This window comes from Elephantulus edwardii, unplaced genomic scaffold (genome assembly GCF_000299155.1).
Source record: "Elephantulus edwardii isolate Elephantulus edwardi_28Jun2011 unplaced genomic scaffold, EleEdw1.0 scaffold00318, whole genome shotgun sequence".
Classification (NCBI taxonomy): Eukaryota; Metazoa; Chordata; class Mammalia; order Macroscelidea; family Macroscelididae; genus Elephantulus; species Elephantulus edwardii.
Window position 1 is genome coordinate 2,620,694 of NW_006400068.1, and position 20,023 is coordinate 2,640,716.

The following is a 20,023-nucleotide window of genomic DNA, read 5'->3' on the forward strand; positions in this document are numbered from 1 at the left end:
GCACTGTATATAAGTAAGACTTCCTTTTCCTGACACAGGCCCTAAACTGGCAGCAATAGCTGCCCCAATAATTTTGGCCATTCTCTGTTCTTTTCTCTTCCCTCTAGATCCCAGTTGTTAAAAGAGGAAAAAACTTAAACAAATGTATAACAGATAATTTTGAACATTATAATCTTTTAAGCTTGAGGCTAGAAATATTAACAATATGATCATTTCCAGTCCAGAGATACATGTTCCAATGCAGTTCCTATTTTCCATAAATGGTTTTGGTAAGAGGAAGAAAGTGTAAATTTTAAAAGACGTTATTCTACAACTGTCAGATTGGCCAGAGATAAAAATAATACTTTATAATACTTTATTTAGATTTTTAAAAACTATAAGCAAACATTTTAAGTATCTGATTATTTAGTGGACAATGATAAACAACTAGCTATTTTTTTGTTCTAGGTTACAGGATGTGCATCTGTCACTTACCTTGTCGACCAGTAAAACCAAATATTATTGGAGAACAGGTAATCACAAATGAGCTCCACCCCTACTTAACCCCCTTTAAAGAAAGTACAATTTTTGCTTGCTTTAAGGCTGGGATTGTAGCTTAAGATTCACCTTTTATGTCTTGATTCGTACTCTTCCTACCCAAGTTGTTCTTAAGTTTAATTTTACATAGGATATAATAAAGAATAACAAGTACTTTAAAAGTACAAATGTTCAGGAAGCTCTGATGGCCTAATGGCAAGAAGCTGTACTGTAATCCCAAAGGCATGCAGTTTGAAACCACTAGATGCCCCACTGGAGAAGGAGGGGCAATATCCTCCTGTGCCAGTTGGATCCGACTTGATGGTACACAGCAAGAAAAGAAAAAGTACAAAGGTTCATTTTTAAGAGTTTTAACCTTTTGGAAAACAAAGAATAAAATATTTCTTAATGGTATCCTGAATATAGGGAGTAATGATGGTCTAGCCCACAGAGTTTTGGTGTTAACCTAAAGACCACAGTTTTCTGGCAGTTAAGATGCACCAACTTTTCCACAGGAAAAAGGTATGCAGTCTCCTACCAGGTGATTTACAGCCTCAGAAACCAAATGGAAGGTCAACTCTTAAGTTGCTTCTGTTGGCAGTGAAATCCTTAACATATATACTAGTTTAATAAATTTCTATTATGATTTTTTATTGTTGTATTACTTTAGAGTCTGACTTATGCTTGACCCTTCGGCAGACTTTCAGAGTCTATCACTCACACAGGAGGAAATCGCCCTTCTTTCTCTCTTGGAGCAGTAAGTGAATTTAAACCACCTACCTTTGGGTATTAACTACCTAACCACTAGGTGACCAGAGCCCTTTAGCAGCCACTAAATACCTAGACCAAGATGCTATTGTCCAAACAGCAAGAGACCACTGCGTGGTTTAAAATCAAGAAGGTTGTTCATCAGCACTGTTAACTTTTCTCCAAACATATTCATTCTCTATCCTGAGTAAATCATTCCAGAAGCTGAACTATACGAAGAAGAATGGTATTAGGATAGAAGGAACACTCATCAGCAACCTTCGTTATGCAGATAACACTTTATTGTGAAAGTGAGGAGGACTTAAAATGTTTGTTGCAGAAGATCAAAGACTTCAGTATGGATTACATCTTAACATAAGACGAAAATTTTCACCACCAGACTGAGAGGCAGCAACATAATAGATGGAGAAAAGGCTGAAATTGTCAGTAATTCCACTTAGTCGGATCCTTCGTACCACCAGTCAAGAAATCTAAAGACATATTACATCAGAAAAGTCTGCAGAGACCTCTCCAAAGTACTGAGAAGCAATGGTGTCAGTTTATAAACTATGGTGCACCTGATTGAGTCAAGTCTTTTCAATCACTTGCTATACATTTGAGAATTGGGCAGTGCTTAAGGACAGCAGAAGAATCAATGTCTGTACTTTTTTCTGAGTAGAAATGTTCCATAATATGATACTATACATCTCTTCCTAAATTCTCTTATGATATCATATTGATCACATGAAATTTGTCAGAATTGTACTTTGAAATTAACCTCAATGAAAGTGTTTATATACCAGAAATCTACAAATACAGCAAATCAAGGTTTATTTTTCTAAAGAGCCAGCTGATAAGCATTTACCATCTGTAATTGCTGCTTGTTGAAAATACTTTATAATTACTAGCTGATTAGAGTGAATAAGAAAAACTGCAAAGTTAAACTTGTGGCCTATTTTTAAAGTAAAATTATAAATACAGGTAAGTAAAGATCTTTTTAAAGTTATATGGCAAAAGTACCACTTTGGGCATGTTCCTAAGAGAGGGTTTTTGTTAGAGAGGGACATCATCCTTGGAAAGCTGGAGGGGCAGCTAAAGAGAGCCAGACCTTCAACCAGGTGAATTGACATAGTGACTATGGCAATGGTTTTGAGTGTGTTAGGTAGAGATTGTGAGAATGGCATGGGATAAGACTGGGTTCAGGGGGGCTCTGGTGGCCTAGTGGCAAGAAGCTGTGCTTCAATCCTTAACGCACGTGGTTCAAATCCACCAGATGCTCTGCTGGAGAAGGAAGGGCAATCTCCTCCTGTACCAGTTGGATTTGATTTGACAGTATACACACATGCACACAAAAAAAATAATTTAAAAAAACAAAGACTGGGTTCACATCTGTTGTTGATAGGGTCACTAAGAGTTGTACTTGATGGCACCTAAGAACAATAGCATGCACTATAAAAGCCAAGACATCTTAATATACTTAAATTTCCACATGTATGTACAACAGCATTCATGTCTTAACAACGTATTTACTTAAATATTCTGTGTAATAGATATCCAGTAAAATGGGTGCCCATTATCATTGCATCATTTGTTCAGCAACAATTACGCGAAGAACTGACATGCTAGGTCATGTTAGACGTCATGTGAATAAAGGAGAGACTAAATCCAGGTATTTTGCTGGTAAGTTGAGTCAGTCTTACTAATACTTTGGAAATCTTTAAATAATAGGGGTTTTATTGTCATACATTAAGCAGATAAAATACAATGATTTAACCAAATCATTTTGTTTACTATTGATATTTTACTTCAAATTTTATTTTCTTTCTATGAGACTTGCAGCAACATTAACATTCAATTGTCTTTCAGCAAATATATTTAATAAGAACAGAACAAAGCAAATGACAAACAGGTATCTTAATGAGAAGTTATAAATTATGTTAATTCCTAATGATAGCTTCTACATTGATCACTGTGTTACACATACCATTGATAAACACTGGGGAGGAAAAAGAAGGCAAGATAAAATTAAGAAAGCTACTTACTATTCTTAATGATTACTTATCATTAAGAATTTGTTATTACTTGGGCAGCCTTTAACAAGAATTAAGACTTAGTGCCCTAAAACATTGATTATATGTGAAGAATTCATTTATCTCTTTTGTATCTTGAATGGTACCATTCTTTTAATAACTGAAAAAAATAGTTCCTGAAACAGTTTTCTGTAGAGCTAAATTTTCCCACAGAACTTAGTGTGAAAAAGGTTAACCTTGGAGATACTTATATTTTTGAGTTTATAAGAATACAGTATTTTATGAGTTATAAAAGGCTTTATGTTATCTTAGATTATTTATTCTTAGATATAATAGTTTACGTGATCTTAGATTGCTTATTGATTAGATATAATACATATGTACTGGTGTTTGAGGCAGCCAAGAGTTTAAGATAATAAACTTTCATTCATTGAAAACTGGGTGAATGCAAAGAAATTAATTTTTAATTTTGTATCCAACTGTATTAATACAAAGTATTGTAAAAATTTTTTTCAAAATGTGTGTTATTTTTCATGTGTAGATTTATATTTCCTTGAAAATCTCTTTTCCCCAACTTAGCTTCTGCTGTTAAACCATCTAATGAAATTTTGAAAGAAGCAGACACAGATGTACAAGTTTGTCCTAATTACTCTGTACCTCAGAAAACAGATTCTTATTTTAATCCAAAAATGAAACTAAATCGGTAAGATAAGTTGAAAAGGGGATTATGGGGTATTTCCAGTCATTACATAAGTAGTTTTTCTTAACCTTTATGCTCATAGGTATTAAAATCTAAAAGTAGGCACGCAATGAAAAAAATAATCTGCTTTACTGTAATTTCAGAATGATTATTTCCTTTTTTTCTCATACTCTTCCTCTTTTAAACTTCTTTCTCAGAGTTTAAAAAAAAATCATAACATTATATAAATAGCGAGCCAACTGGTGGTCTTGTGGGCAAGGTTTATTTATAAAGTTATTATTTCTTGTGAATGATAGTTCATCGAACCCAGTTAACTTGGCATTTTCACAAATTTTTAGTACTGCAAAATAAATTAGAAATACATTGTTTAATCTCTTATAAAATAGTTTTATAAGAGTTAATAGGACCCCCCCCACTTCTATTTTGAATGAAATAAAATCACCCACAATAGTGAGGCCATGAGATAGCAAAATTATTTCAATCATTACACTTTCTTCTAGGCAGCTAATATTTTGTACATTGGCTGCTTTGACTGAGGAACGAAAACCTTTGGAATGTCTAGATGCCTTCGGAGCCACTGGTAAGTAACAATGCTTTTTTAGAATCTCATGTTATCAGATTTGTGCAGTATATTTTTCTAGGAAATCTGTATGGATATCATATCTAACAGAATGTTTTTGATTTTTTAAAAAAGCAAGGTTACTTAGAAATCTTACATTTAAATTAAAAAGTAAAGATTTAAGGTGAAAATTTTAGAAAGTATAATACATGAATCTTCATGCACCCATCTCTTTTATTTCAAACATTATCAATACATGCTTAATTTTGTTTATTGTGTACTCCCCCATGCACTTTGCTTTATTCATCTATCACTATTATTTTGAAACAAATCCCAGACAGTATATCATCTATAAATATTTCAGCTGATCTTTGAAAGACAGCCCAATCAAACCACTATCATTGAATTAATTCCAACTCACAGTGATCCTTTAAGACAGACTAGACCTGTCCCATGGAGTTTCCAGTGCTGTAAATCTTTACCGAAGCAGACTACTGCATCTTCTTCAGAATGACTAGTAGATTCAAATTGCTTTTCACTTAGTATTTTAGCCATGGTGGGCATTTAGTTGAGCATTTAACCATGTCATCACCAGGGATCCTTGAAAATGTAAAGTCCTTGTAAAAATAAAACTGATATGATCGTAGACGTCCTAGGTATAGTGGGTGAAATGTTGGCCGTAACAGAAAAATCTGCAGTGTGAATCTGGGTGCTTGTTGGGAGAAAGATGAGACAGTCTTCCTCATTATGATTTACATCTTCAGAAACCTGACAGAGCAACATTACTCTGCTCTGTAAGATTGCTCTGAATTGGAATGAATTTGACAGCAGTGGGGTTTGAGACCATTAGCAGCATACCTTAAAAGTAATTTTTTTTTGCTATCATCAAATGTTCAGATATGCCTGGTTATCTCATCATTTTAAAAAACAGTTTAAATTAGAATCCAGGTAAAAACTATCTTTTGATTAGTTGTTTTTAAAATTGTTTACACTTCTTTTTTTCTGTATTTCTTTGGGGTTTTTTGGCAGTTGTTATTTACTTAGCAGGTCATTTGTCTTTTCAGTTTACATTATTGCTCATTATATCTTCCTAGTTGATATAACATGTAAGTGTTTTGTGAACAGATCTTCAATTTTATCAGATTCAGATACAACTTTGGAAGGAGGAGTTAAAAGAAAGAATAGCTTATGACGAGTGGTTCACTTTAATCAGAAAATACATGATCTCTGTGGTTATTATGAGCCATTGAGTCAGAAGGAACTCATAACTCACCTTCAAGTGTGTTTTCAGAGGCAGTAAATCACATGAGAGGAGATTGCCCATCTTTCTCCAGTGGAGCAGCTGGTAGATTCTATGTTCTAAAAATGTTCTTACATCCATTTACCTTTCTTAAATATTGTGGAAAATACTCTCAGAAAGCCTGTATCAAAAGGATTAAAAGCATTGCTCAATTCTTTCTTCTTCCTATACTATTCTCAGGGAAAAGGGAATTAATAGCATATTAAAAGCATGTTATATAAAAATTATATATTAAAAGCATGTTAATAACATGTACTGTGGAACCTGCCTGCTTCAGCTTAACTCATAATTTCATCATATGTCAGATTTGTGGCCACAGGAAATTGTGCCTCAATTTCTTATTCAAAAGAATAGAATAATAGTACTTCTTACACAGTAGGTGCTTTTGGTGGCTTAGGGGTAAGGAAGAGTACTGCTAACTCAAAGTCATGCAGTTTTAATCCACTGGCTGCTCCATGTGAAAAAGATGGGTAAAGTAAATCTCCTGTGAGATTTACTGAACCTGAAAACCTGCTGAAGGATCACCTGTGGGTCATTTCCAACCATTTCCAAGCGGTATATAACAACAGCAGCCTCTCGAGTAAGGTTCAGGATAGGGCAGGATTCAGATCTGCTCTTCTTAGGGTTGTTGTGAGTTATAGTCATGACAGCACCTAACAACAACAATGTCTTAGAATAAAGGACTATTAGTGACATAAGAAAACAAAGATCCTCACCACAGGACCAACAGTCAGCATTATGATAGATGGGAAAAGGATTTTAGTTTTCAATATTTTATCTTGCTTGGATCAACAAGCCACACCCTTGATACCACAGTCAGGAACTCAGGAGACATTTCATTGGGGGAGTTCGCTGTCACGAACCTCTCCAAAATTATGAAGAATATTGGTGTCAGTTTGAAGACTGGTACATCTGATTCAGCCATGATCTTCTCAGTAACTGGCTGTTAATCAGAGAGCTGGACAATGAAGGATGACAAAAGAAGAATTGATGCCTTTGAGTTGTGATGCTGGAGAAGAGTACTGAATATCCCTGAAGAATTAACAGATAGATTTAGAAAAAGTGCAGCCAGAGTGCTTATTGGAGGCAAAGATGACAAAACTTTGTATTACGTTATTTGGACATATTGCTAGGCTAGGCTTTTCCTTGGAAAGGAACAGCCTGCTTGGAAAGATGAAGGAGGGTCAGTGAAGGGGAGAAATACCACCCACCCACCCCCTCCATGAGATGAATTGACAAAATTATTTGCTCAATGGGCTCTATTGTGTCAGATGATGAGGATGGTACAGGATAACTTTTCTTACAGGTTGTTCATAGGGTTTCTGTGAATCTATGCAACTTGATGGCACCTAACAACAAAAACAGTGACATAACACTTAAACACTTGGCTTGTACTTGAAAGATTATTGATTCAAACCCACACATCAGACCTCTGAGAGAAAAGAACAGTTGATCTGCTCCTGAAAAAAGTTAGAATAATACTTGGTTCATAGCAGGTGTTATAAAAGTATTTATTAGAAAAGGCAGTTGGCAAGTTTATTGGGAAGGGAAAGAATAAGAATAGCAAAGAACAAGAATAAGCAAAGCACTTCTGAAAAAAGAAAAATCAAGTGGGTGGCATAGCACTCCCTGATCTCAAAACCTACTACAAAACTGTAATAGCCAAAACAGCATAGTATTTGTACAAAGACAAATTACATAGACGAAATGGAACAGAATCAAAAACCCAGAAATTAATCCATCTATCTATGGTCAACTGGTATGCGACAGGGAAACAAAACCTGTTAAATGGGGAATGACAACCTCTTCAACAAATGATGCTGGCAAAACTAGACATATAATTGCAGAAAGCTGAAGTTTTCTGTCACACCATACACAAAAATCAACTCAAGGTATGACAGAGACCTAGGAAGGAGTAAAACCCCAAACCATGATGATCATAGGAGACAAAATGGAATGAAACTTAGAAGTGTTAGCCTGTAGTACAAATAGACTTCAAATACAGCCAGAAATACATAAGCAGGAAAGGATAATATTGATGAATGAGATATTCTAGAGAATATCCCATTTTGATGTGTACATCAAAAACTTTTTACTAAAAGGTGAAAAGAAAACCTACTGCCTGGGAAAAAAACATATTTAGCAGTGAGATCTCAGACAAAGGTCTCATAATGAAAGTTTACAGAATACAGGGCCTCAATAAGGAAAATATGTATAACCCAATTGCAAAATGAGCAAGAGACAACAGAAAGACTATTCACAAAAGAAGAAATTTGGATAGCCAACATACACATGAAGAAATGCTCAAAATCACTGGCAATCATCTCATCCCACTATCAGTGGCAAAGTTTAACAGGATAGCAAGCAATACATATTGGAGAAGATGTGGAGAGATTGGAACTCTCATACAGTGTCTCTGGGATTATAAAATGGTTCAACCACTTTGGAAGGCAGTCTGGGTTTTAATATAATAGCTAAACATAGAAATGCCATATGACTCAACTATTCCACTGCTAGGAATATGCCCCAAGGAAAATAGAACTGAGACACAAATGGAGATTTGTTCACTGATGTTCATAGCACTATTATTCACAAAAGCAAGGAAATGGAAACAGCCCAGATGTCCATAAAAAAGCTAATAGATTGAGAAATTGTGGTATATTCACATGATGGAATACTATGCAGCATTCAGCAGTAACATTTTGAAAACTATACGGAAGAGACTAGAAAGCATTATGCTGCTTAGTGACCTAACTAGGTCTCATAAGGATAAATACTACATAAGACCATTATTTAAAAAATAAAAGGATAACTGGTAGGATATGGATAAAAGTTTGGGGTGCGGGGGGGAGTTCAAAGGAGGAAGGGGAAATGGGCAAGGGGTCTGAGGGTGGAGTGGCAGGCACAGAGAGGATCTTAAGCAATTAGGATAGATCTTGTGGGGACCTAAAAAAGACAGGGTTACAGTGGACATTGATTATTGATGATTAATTTTATAAAGCGCAGTGTAGAAAATGATTGTATGAAACATAATGTCGATGAAGGACTGTATGAAATACAGTGTACATGAATGTAACACAGTGTATATGAATTTTGTATGTAAAATTCTAAAGTATAAAAAAATGGACAGTGCACAATACGGTGCTGATTAGACTTTGTAATTACTTTCAAAAATGAATGGTAATTAATGTTATAAAACAAATGAAAAACATCAACCACTTAGATGAATGAAGGGAAGGACAATATGTAGTGAAAAAAAAAGTATTAAGTATCATCATTACTATATGATTATTACTGTCGTACCACTATTATTTTCATCATCAGTATTATCAGTATAAATATGGTAAAAAGTAACAAGACAACACTTCTAAACATCTGAGCCACTCAGACTTGAAATTTTAATCAGTTTGAATCCTCCTTTCCCTATATTGTCTCTATATCTTCTCCAGCACTAAATCTATTCTCATATTTTTTGTAATATTACTCATTCTCCTTTTGCATTCCGTATCAGTTTCATTGTGGGAAAAACTTACTGCAGTAATCTATAGTTGATCCCGTTTCCTGTTCATTTCTCTCCCCACCAGTCTAATTTCCATATTATTACTAAGCATCATTTCTTCTGAAGAACTGCACTGATAATGTTATTTTTCAGTATAAAACTCATGCGTCTTCATGTCCTAAGTACAAATGTTTCAGACCCATGTCCTCCTTAATATGATCCCACTTACTTATCCAAACTTACTTCTTACTGTTTTCCCTTCATAGAACCCTTTTTCTCTACTCTGTTTTTCATCCAAAATCATCATAGCAATGATAAATTATGTAACAAGATAAATAGTACGCTGTATAAACATTTATCAGGTACAGCGCAGTCATTTCATATGTTTTACCTTCCCAAAAATGCAAATACTCAAACTTATCTCCTGGACTTCTTGTGAAAATATGGGAGGGAAAGTGTATTTAAAAACCATTAAGAAGTTGTGGATACTAAATTTTTTTTCCCCTATTTTTGTAGCACATATAGAGACTTGTGTCAGGACTTTTTGTAATGAATTCTTCTCATAACTCTAGTAGGTATGGAAGGAAAGCCTGGGAGAGAGAGTTTACATTACACTTGGTTTTGATTGTTTGCTTATATATTTTAAGTTCTTTGTAATTCACAATGATGCCATTTGAAAATTGTTTTCAACATTTTGGTTCATGCAGGTAAATTTCAACAGGAACAGTTTTTACTCTAACTATTTTATGTATTTGATTACTCCTCAAGACTTTATTTTGTAAAAATGTTCTGTTTTTTTACAACAAAAAGGAAAAAACAGTAATGAAAACAGCATACTATTCCACAAAATAATAACCATATATTGCTATTTTATTTGAAAAAGAATACTTTTTAAGTTTTATAAGTCTTGATAATAAATACATTGGGCATATTTTTCCCAAACTTGGTTTTAGAGCAGCTTTCAGTTTACATAAAAGTTGTACAGAGAGTTCTCATATATCCACTTTTCCTCCTGCACATTGTTTCTTAGTAACATCTTATGTTTGTATGACACATGTGTGTTATAATTGATTAAGTCAGGACTACTACTCCTCATTGCTATTAAGTCAGAAGTGACTCATAACTGACGCTCAAGCGGGTTTTCAGAGGCTGTAAGTCAGACAAAAGGAGATTGCCCATCTTTGTTTCAGGGAGCACCTGATGGATATGAACTGCATGCCTTTGGGATGTAAGCACAACTTCTTACCCACTAGGCCACCGGAGGTCCCTGATGAATCAGTACAGATACATTATTACTAATCGAAACTCATTATTTAAATTAGTTCACTTTTGTGTTATTGAGTCCTATGAATTTTGACAAATACATATTGTCCTTTTTTTACCAAACGAGTGTAGTTTCACTACCCTAAAAATTCTTTGGATTTCACCTCTTCAGTCTCCCTTCCTTCCCCTATCTCCCCTGGAAAAAACTGATGTTTTTGATGTTTCTCTGCTTTTGCCTTTTCCAGAATGTTAAATAGTTGTAATCATAAAGTACGTTGCTTTTTTAATCTTGATTCTTTCACTTACCAAACATCTGTTGACTATGTTTGTTTGTGTCTGTGTGTGGTCTTTGTTCTATAGATTTTTTTTATGCCTGTGTCTTGTTCACTGTAATTTTATACAGTAAGTCTTGAAACCACACAGTGCTCCAGCTTCAGAATTGTGTTGGCTACTCTGGATCTTTTGCTTTTTTAAACTTTAGAATTAGTTTGTTGATACTCACAAAATATCTTGCCCCAACTGAATTTCAAGATCTTATTGGAAAGAATGGCTACCTTAATACCAGAAAATATTATCCATGAACCCACCACCTGTCTGTCAGTTTGTCGTACTGTGGTGGCTTGCGTGTTGCTATGATGCTGGAAGCTATGCCACCGGTATTTCAAATACCAGCAGGGTCACCCATGGTGGACAGGTTCCAGCGGAGCTTCCAGACTGAGACAGACTGAGAAGAAAGACCTGGCAATCTACTTCTGAAAATGAGCCAATAAAAACCTTACTGATCACAGATTATTGTCTAATCTAGTGCTGCAAGATGAGCCACTTATATTTAAGGACACTGTACAGTTGTCACAACAAAGGACTCAGACATGCCAACATCCATGAACGTGGTATAGGATTGGTCACTGTTCTGTTGCACATAAGGTCTCCATTAACTGGAGCGAATTCACTAGCAACTAAAAGTTTTCATGAGCATGGGGTATAAGCCTATTTATATTTTCTTGAATTTCCTTTATCGGAATTTTATTATATTCCTTCTATTGGGCTGGTGCATATTTTTCTATTCTTATACCCAAGTAGTTCTTCCTTTTTTTGTGTGACAATATAAATAAGCAATACTGTTATTTTTAACTTTAAATTCCAAAATTTATTTTGGTAATTTTTCTGGAGAAACATTCTAATCAGAAGGTAGAATTAGAATTATTCATGAAAATACTAAAATTTTTTTGAAACCATTTGGGGTTCCTATTTTAAAAAATTCTTCTTTGCGTGATTTGTTTTTACTGCTAGTACAGTTTGAAAACTCATTTTCTTCCCCATCTCTCCAAAGGGATAATGGGATTACAATGGGCAAAACATCTTGGACATGCAGTAAAAGTTACAATTAATGACTTGAATGAAAACTCTGTGACATTAATTCAGGAAAACTGCCACTTAAACAAATTAAAAGTAGTGGTGGACAGTAAGGAAAAGAGTGATGACGATCTTGAAGAAGCAGATGAAAACCTTGGTAATATTAAGGTGACCAAAATGGATGCCAATGTACTGATGCATTTGAGATCTTTTGATTTCATGTAAGTGAAAAATACTTGCTTTGTCATTTTAAACAGATCTACTTTTCTTGTGCTTGATTTTCTTACACGTGGGTTTTGTTGGGTGTTGTTGTTGTTTTTTAAAAGTTGGGGACTGTGTTTCATTTGTTTTATTGTTTTATTTAAGACACTTGTTCGGTTTGACTTGAAGCAGTGAGAAAATTTTCTAAAATCTTAGATAAAATCCTTGGACATGACACTTTTCTTGATTTCTTTCTGCCTATCTGACATAATATTTTAATACATTACTTTAAAAGAATTCTTATTTCTCTAACATAACTTAGCAAAATTATTTTTAGTACATAGCATTTTATTGTTAGTAGCAATTACAGTGATGTAATTTTTATTGTTGATATGATTTCAATATATATATATGTTCTCTTTTATTCCAGACACCTAGATCCTTTTGGAACCTCAGTGAACTATCTAGATTCTGCTTTCAGAAATATAAGAAACCTTGGCATAGTGTCAGTGACTTCTACAGATATAAGTTCTTTATATGCCAAGGCGCAACACGTTGCCAGGCGTCACTACGGCTGTAACATTGTCCGAACCGAGTATTACAAAGAATTAGCTGCCAGAATTGTGGTAGCTGCAGTGGCAAGGTACCAGATTACCAAAATATGACTCATTTAACTTGGTATATAGTAAAACAAATTACTGTGCTCAACTATATATATATACATATATTCAGTATTCATATTTGTAATCTTGATTTGTTTGCTAATCTTAATGTTAGAATTTTATTGAAAAGCATATGCCTGAAATTTTCCTTTTTCTTGCCAACATAAAATGTTCTTAAAAAGTTAAGTAGTAGGAAAAGACAACACCAAAATAGAAAACTATAGGACAATATCCCTTATGAACATAGATACAAAAATCCTGGATAAAATCCTAGCCAATAGAATGTATAAAAAAAAATTAAAAAATTCACCATGACCAAATGGGATTCATAACAAGTATGCAAGGATGGTTCAACATAAGAAAAACAATTAATGTAATTCATCATATAAACAAAGCAAAGAGCAAGAACCACATAATCATATCAACTGATACAGAAAAGGCCTTTGACAAAATCCAACACCCTTTCCTGATTAAACATTCAACAAAATAGGATTAGAGGGGAATTTCTTCAACATAGTAAAAAGTAAATATGAAAACCCAAGAGCCAACATTGTTCTCAGTGGAGAGAGATTAAAGGCATTCCTTTTGAGAACAGGAAGTAGACAAGGATGCTCACTATCACCTGTCTTACTCATATTGGAAGTCTTAGCAATTGTAATAAGACAAGAGAAGGAAATAATAGGTATCCAAATGGGCAAAGAGGAAGTAAAATTATCTCTCTATGCAGATGATATGATAGTATTTTCAGAAAACCCTAGAGACTCAGAAAACTACTGAACATAGTTGACCAATTCACTAAAGTGGCAGGATAAAAGATCAACATACAAAAATCAGTTGAATTTCTCTATAGTGACAGAGAATACAGAGGTGGAACTGAGAAAAACAATACCCAACACAATAGCTAACTACAAGATTGACTACTTGGGAGTAAGTATAACCAGAAACACAAAAGATCTATTCAAAGAAAATTACCAAACATTACTAAAGAAACAAAAAGAGACCTGGAGAAGTAGAAGAATATTCCTTGCTAATGGATAGGAAGACTCAATATTGTGAAAATGGCAATATTCCAAGGCAGTTTACATGTTCAATGCAATCCAAATACAAATAATAATCCCATTCTTCAACAAAAGGCAATCTCCAATTTCAATTGGAATGAAAAGAGGCCCCAAATAAGCAAAGCACTTCTTAAAAAGAGAAACAAGGAAAGAGGTATCTCACTCACTGATTTCAAATCCTACTTCACTGCCATGGTGGTCAAGACAGCATGGTACTGGTATAATGACAGACACATAGATCAATGAAATAGAATTGAGAAAACAGAAATCAGCCCATCTACCTATGGACAACTGATTTTTTTTACAAGATCAAATTCGTTAAGGGGAGAAATGACAGCCTTTTTAACAAATGGTGTTGTCAAAATTGGAAAACTTAAGATCTTTATCTCCATACACAAAAACCAACTCAAAATGGATCATGGGCCTAAGTCTAAAACCTATAAACTTCATTAAAGAAAAGCTTGGAAGAACATCAGAAGTCCTAATTCACAACATAAACAGTTTTCCAAGCATCCTGGAAAAAATCTACAACCAGGAGAGGATAAAATAGGTGAATGGGACCTTCAAAGAATAGAATCCCTATGCACATCCAGAATCATCTCAAACAGGGTAAAAAAGAAGCCATAGACTAGGAAAAAGTATTTTGTAAATGACATGTCCGATAATGGACTTACATCTAGAATTTATAAAGTAACTCAAGCACCACAACAAGATAAACCAATTGAAAAATGGATGCAGGATATGAACAGACACAGCACCAAAGAAGACATTCAGATGGTAAACAAACACATGAAGAAATGTTCAAAATCCCTAGCTCTAAGAGAGATGCAAATAACAACTATGAGATACCATCTCACCCCAGTAAGAATAGCAAAATTTAGCAGAACAGCAAACAACAAATGCTGGCAAAGTTGCGGAGAAACTGGAACCCTTATTCACTGTTGGTGGGAGTATAAAATGGTGCAACCACTAAGGAAGGCAGTATGGCACTTTCTCAAAAAGTTGCAAATAGAAATACCATTTGACCCCGAAATTCCACTACTGGGAATATATCCCAAAGAAACCAGAACTGCCATCCAAGCAGATCTATGCACACCCATGTTTATGAAGGCTTTGTTCACAATAGTAAAGAGTTGCAGCCTAAGTGCCCATCAACAAATGAATGGGTAGAGAATACTATGCTACATTCTTAACCAGGAACTCATGAAATATTATACAAAATTGGTGACCCTGGAGGACATTATGCTGAGTGAAATGTCTAGTCACAAAGGAACAAATACTGCATAGTGCCACTGTTGTAACTCAGGACTGACATCGGGGTTGGGGGGAAACTGAGAAAGATGGGATAAATAATGTATACTGCATTGAAACAGATGAGGGAGAAAACTCTTTAAAAGGGATATATGATTAGGTATTATTGTAATGAAGAGAGTCTAGAATGAAGGCTGCATAGTGGAGTGAACTTGGCAGGAGAAGGATTGTGTAACAGTGAAAGAATTTTACTTTTCAGAGAAGAGCAACCTGGGGGGAAGGGGGTGGGCTGGGAAGAAAGTGTACCATTGAATGAATGGAAATCCAGTCTGTAAACTTTCATTAAAAATTTAAAAAGAATAAAAAATCTTAATTAAAAAAACAAAGTTATGTAGTAAGAAATGAAAATTATAGTTTTAAAACAATTTATTCCAACATTATGGAGGGTATGCAAGATGAAAAGGAAGAGGTAAAAGTGTGCTTAGATTTAAAAACAATAATTTATGTGCATTTCTTTATTATTTACAAGATTGCAATGTTGAATTCCATACCTGTTTCTATAAAATTAAATTGATTAGGGAGCTCTGGTGGCCTAATGGCATGAAAATACACTGCAATCCCAAAAGTACACAGTTCTAATCCACCAGATGCTCCACTGAATAAGGAGAGGCAGTCTTCTCCTGTGCCAGTTGGATCCAATTCAACAGTAAACAACAACAAAAAACAAAAACAAACATATTGCTTAAAAATGTCTATATTTCTTATCAAGATTACAGTTGTGAACAGTTGAAGTGTCTAGAAAAACTTTGAGCACTCATTATTTGAAGGAATATTATGTTAAAAGATAAGAGGAACACTTGGCTCTATGATCTACAAGATCGTGGATTTATGATCTTGTTTGAACATTCAGAAAATCATTGCCGTTTGCAGGAGGCAACACCCACATGCACTCACTTTTTTCCTCTTTTTTAAATCCTAATGTACTTTGTATGAGGAGGAACGTGGCATCAGGATTGGTGGAAGAGTCATCAACAACCTGCGTTATGCAGATGACACAACCCTGCTTGCTGAAACTGAGGAGGACCTGAACTGCTTGTTGCAGAAGGTCAAGGACTGTAGCCTCCTATATGGATTGAAGCTCAACATCAATGAAACAAAGATTCTCATCACTGGGCCAGTTGGCAGCATCAATATGGATGGTGAAGAGATTGAGATACTTAACAGTTTTAGTTTACTTGGCTCCACAATCAACACTCTTGGTAACAGCAGCCAGGAAATCAAGAGACGAATTGCATTGGGAAAGTCAGCTGTGAGGGGCCTCTCAAGAGTACTGAAGAACAACGACATCAGGCTAGAAACTAAGATGCGCCTGATCCAGGCTATAGTCTTCGTAATTACATGCTATGCATCAGAGAGTTGGACAGTGAATAGGGTTGATAGAAAGAGAATTTGATGCCTTTGAGCTATGGTGCTGGAGAAGAGTTGAATATACCATGGACCACTAGGAGAACAAACAGGTTTGTCCTGGAGAAGGTGAAGCCAGAATGCTCCTTGGAGTCAAGGATTCTGAAGCTTTGTCTGACATACTTTGGACAACTGGTCCTTGGAGAGGGACATCATTTTGGGGCGGTGAAGGAGAGGAAGACCTTCAATGAGATGGATCGATTCTGTGACTGGAGCGGTGGGAATAAGTGTGTTTTAGATGGCAAGGTTGGCACAGGATAGAACGGCGTTTAGGGCTCTTGTACTTAGGGTCACTATGAGTTGCAAACGACTCGATGGCACATAACAACAACAATAACTGTACTTAGAGAATTGTTGGTTAGGTAACAATGTGTTAAGCACACATTGAGTGCAATTAATGGATAATCAGCCAGCTCACTCATGAGCTCCAACATTAGATTCATTGTATATAGATTTACATTCGTACCTCAGCATAAATAAGGATAATTGATTGAACTTTATAGACCTTCAGGCTTATTCCTCATTATCCATACTAAAGACCTGTTACCTGTACTTTAAAATGTATATATTGTAACAGCAAATTCATATGTATATGAACTAAGTTTAGTGTATTAAATAGTGTATTAAGTGGAATGTCAAAAAAATTTTTAAATTAATACTCTCAAGAACTTTATTACTGAATGTGTAGTAGTTAGCTAACCTACTATCCTACCTGTACTCAGTAGTCAATAAGTATAAAAACATTTGGAAGAAGCTTTAAGAAGAAAAAAGGTATTTGTGAAACAAGAAACAAAGTGACAATGAAAACCAGAGAATATAGTACTATTGAGAACATTCAAAGTGTCATGCATGTCTAATGACCCAGCAAACATCCTTTATTTACCATATTTTCATGTGCGGAAGTCACATTTAAAATCTTTTAAAAGCACTAGTACAAAGAACAGAATTTTCCATAACTCACCTGTACTTTACTCCTAGTTCATATTGTTAACATAATAGCAGAGGAAATTTAAAAAAAAACAAAAAAAAAAAACGCTTTTTTAAAATTTTGCAGAGCTGCAGCTCGTTGTAACAAAGGCATTGAAGTACTTTTTGCAGTGGCCCTTGAACATTTTGTGTTGGTGGTTGTGAGAGTTTTGAGGGGGCCTACCTCAGCAGATGAAACAGCCAAGAAGATTCAATACCTGATCCATTGCCAGTGGTGTGAAGAGAGAATTTTTCAGAAGGATGGTAATATGGTGGAAGGTAAATTCAAGTTTCTTTTTACTGTATATTTTATTAACTGTATGTGTAAGCCTCTAATGAATAAGTTTTCATATCCCTAATTACACATATTGTCCTTTGATTTTGAAGATTACAGTGCTAACTTTGTTATTTCCTATACTGGATTTCCTTTCATCAACAGACAAGACATTCGTGTGAGTTTACTAAAGTTATTTATTCATGCTATCCAATTTATTCTCTGTAGCCCTGCACTCTACTGAGACATCTAGAAATAACTTAGTTTCTATTACCACTAATTTTGGAACATTAATCAGATTACTTTGTGCTGTTTCAATTCATAAATTTAATTTTTTAAAAATAATATTCATGCTTCTGTCTGAATATAAAAGCCATCAGTTATAAAATTCATTGAGTAAACATTTATTAAGCCTCTACTATATGCCAGGCATCCTTCAAAAGCTGTCCTTTGCATTCCTGGGAAATACAAACAATTTCTTATTTCTTTGTTACTAGATTTTTGAGTATTTTTTATGTAAATATTTCAGAGCTACTTATATATGTGAGTTTAGCCCTTGTAATATGAGTTACAAATTTTTTTTTAATTTAAAATGTCTTGATTTATTACTTAGGTTAACATCTACTTTTTTTTAATTGCCATGCAAACATTGTGTTGTTGCAAAATTAATCTTTTATGATCTAGGTTTTGTCTGTAGCTTGAAGACACTTTCAAAATTCTCTTGATATTTTAGTTTGTTTTCAAATTCTCTACTCTATTCCAAGGGTTAGTATTTATAGTAGTCTGTTGTTGTTGTTGTTGTTACGTGCCGTCGAGTTGCTTGCCACTCATAGAGACCCTATGTATAACAGCCCTAAACTCTGCTCTGTCCTGTGCCAGTCGCACTGTCTCTGACACACCCATCCCGATCACCCCAGTCACTGAATCAATCCACTTCATAGAGGGCCTTCCCCTCCTGTGCTGTCCCTCCACCCTCCCAAGCATGATGTATTCTATAGAATAGTCTATTCATACCTATACCATTCTGGTTTTTATTACAAAGGGTTTTCAGTGTTGTTTCATATGTAGTAAGACAGTCTCTCTCTCCTGAAAGTTCTTAGTTTTCAGAGTTTCCCTGGGTTTATTTTCTTTCATTTTTAAGGAATTCCGTTATCACCTATTTTAATCACATTCAACTAAGAAGGATAGAAATTGTTGGTGTTTTTTTAAACTTTCTAAGACCACAATGGTGGAGGATTAGAAAAAGAAAAGAACACCCTAAACAAGATAGATTGACATGGTGACTGCAGCAGTGGGCTCAAGTGTGAGATAAAAGTGTCACACAATAGGACAGGGTTCAGATCTGTTGTTCATAGGGTCACTGTGAGTCGTACTTGGACAATACACAACAAAAATAAAACCTCAAATTTAAGAATGGTAGTAGAAAGCATCCTTACTCCTTATTTTTATTCCATTTAGTGCTTCTGGATTCAAGCATGGTACTGGCTTTTGATCTAGGGTATTGTTGCCATTGTTGTTATATGCCACCAAGTTGCCTGCAATTCATAGTGACCTTATGTACAATAGCTCTGAGTCCTACCCTATCCTGAGCCAGTCTCACTGACTCTTTCTCTCCTGTACTGTCTCTCCGCCTTTCCAAGCATGATATCCTTCTCCAAAGACTGGTCCCTCCTTGCCTCGTGCCCAAAGTATGTGAGACAGTACTTTAAAATCTGTGCCCCAAGGAGAAACTTGGTTTCATTCTATGCAAGACCTGTTTGTTCTCTTAACAGTCCATGGTATGTTCAGTACTCTATTTCAGCACCACAATTCAAAGGCTTAATTCTTCTGTCTTCCTTAGTCCAGCTCTCTGAGACATAGAAAGTAACCTAGCCTGGATCAGGCACACCTTAGACTTTACACTGACATAATTTCTCTTTAACACTTTGGAGAGGTTTCTGACAGCTGACTTCCCCAGTGCAATTCATCTTTTGATTACCTGACTGCTGGTGTCAAGAGTGATAATTGTGGGCTGAACAAGCTGAAATTATTTAAAACCTCTTTGTCTTATTGTTGAGCTTAATTTTGTTTATTCCATATTAAAGAACTACAGTCTGTGACATTGTGCAGCCAACACTTCAGGTCCTTGTCAGTTTTAACAAGCAAAGCTGTATCATCTTGATTATTCAGGCTGCTGATAA

At 35.0% G+C, this 20,023-nt stretch overlaps 1 protein-coding gene across 1 annotated transcript in view; it reads left to right on the forward strand.

The window, feature by feature from the left end:
* The window catches only part of LOC102862405 (TRMT1-like protein-like), a 68,922-nt gene that overhangs the window by 24,562 nt on the left and 24,337 nt on the right, over positions 1-20,023 (forward strand). Inside the window, 7 exon segments of the mRNA XM_006901314.1 lie at positions 448-512; positions 2,814-2,943; positions 3,873-3,996; positions 4,494-4,573; positions 11,945-12,188; positions 12,599-12,811; positions 17,658-17,848. Of these exon segments, the coding sequence (XP_006901376.1) occupies positions 448-512; positions 2,814-2,943; positions 3,873-3,996; positions 4,494-4,573; positions 11,945-12,188; positions 12,599-12,811; positions 17,658-17,848 (1,047 nt within the window).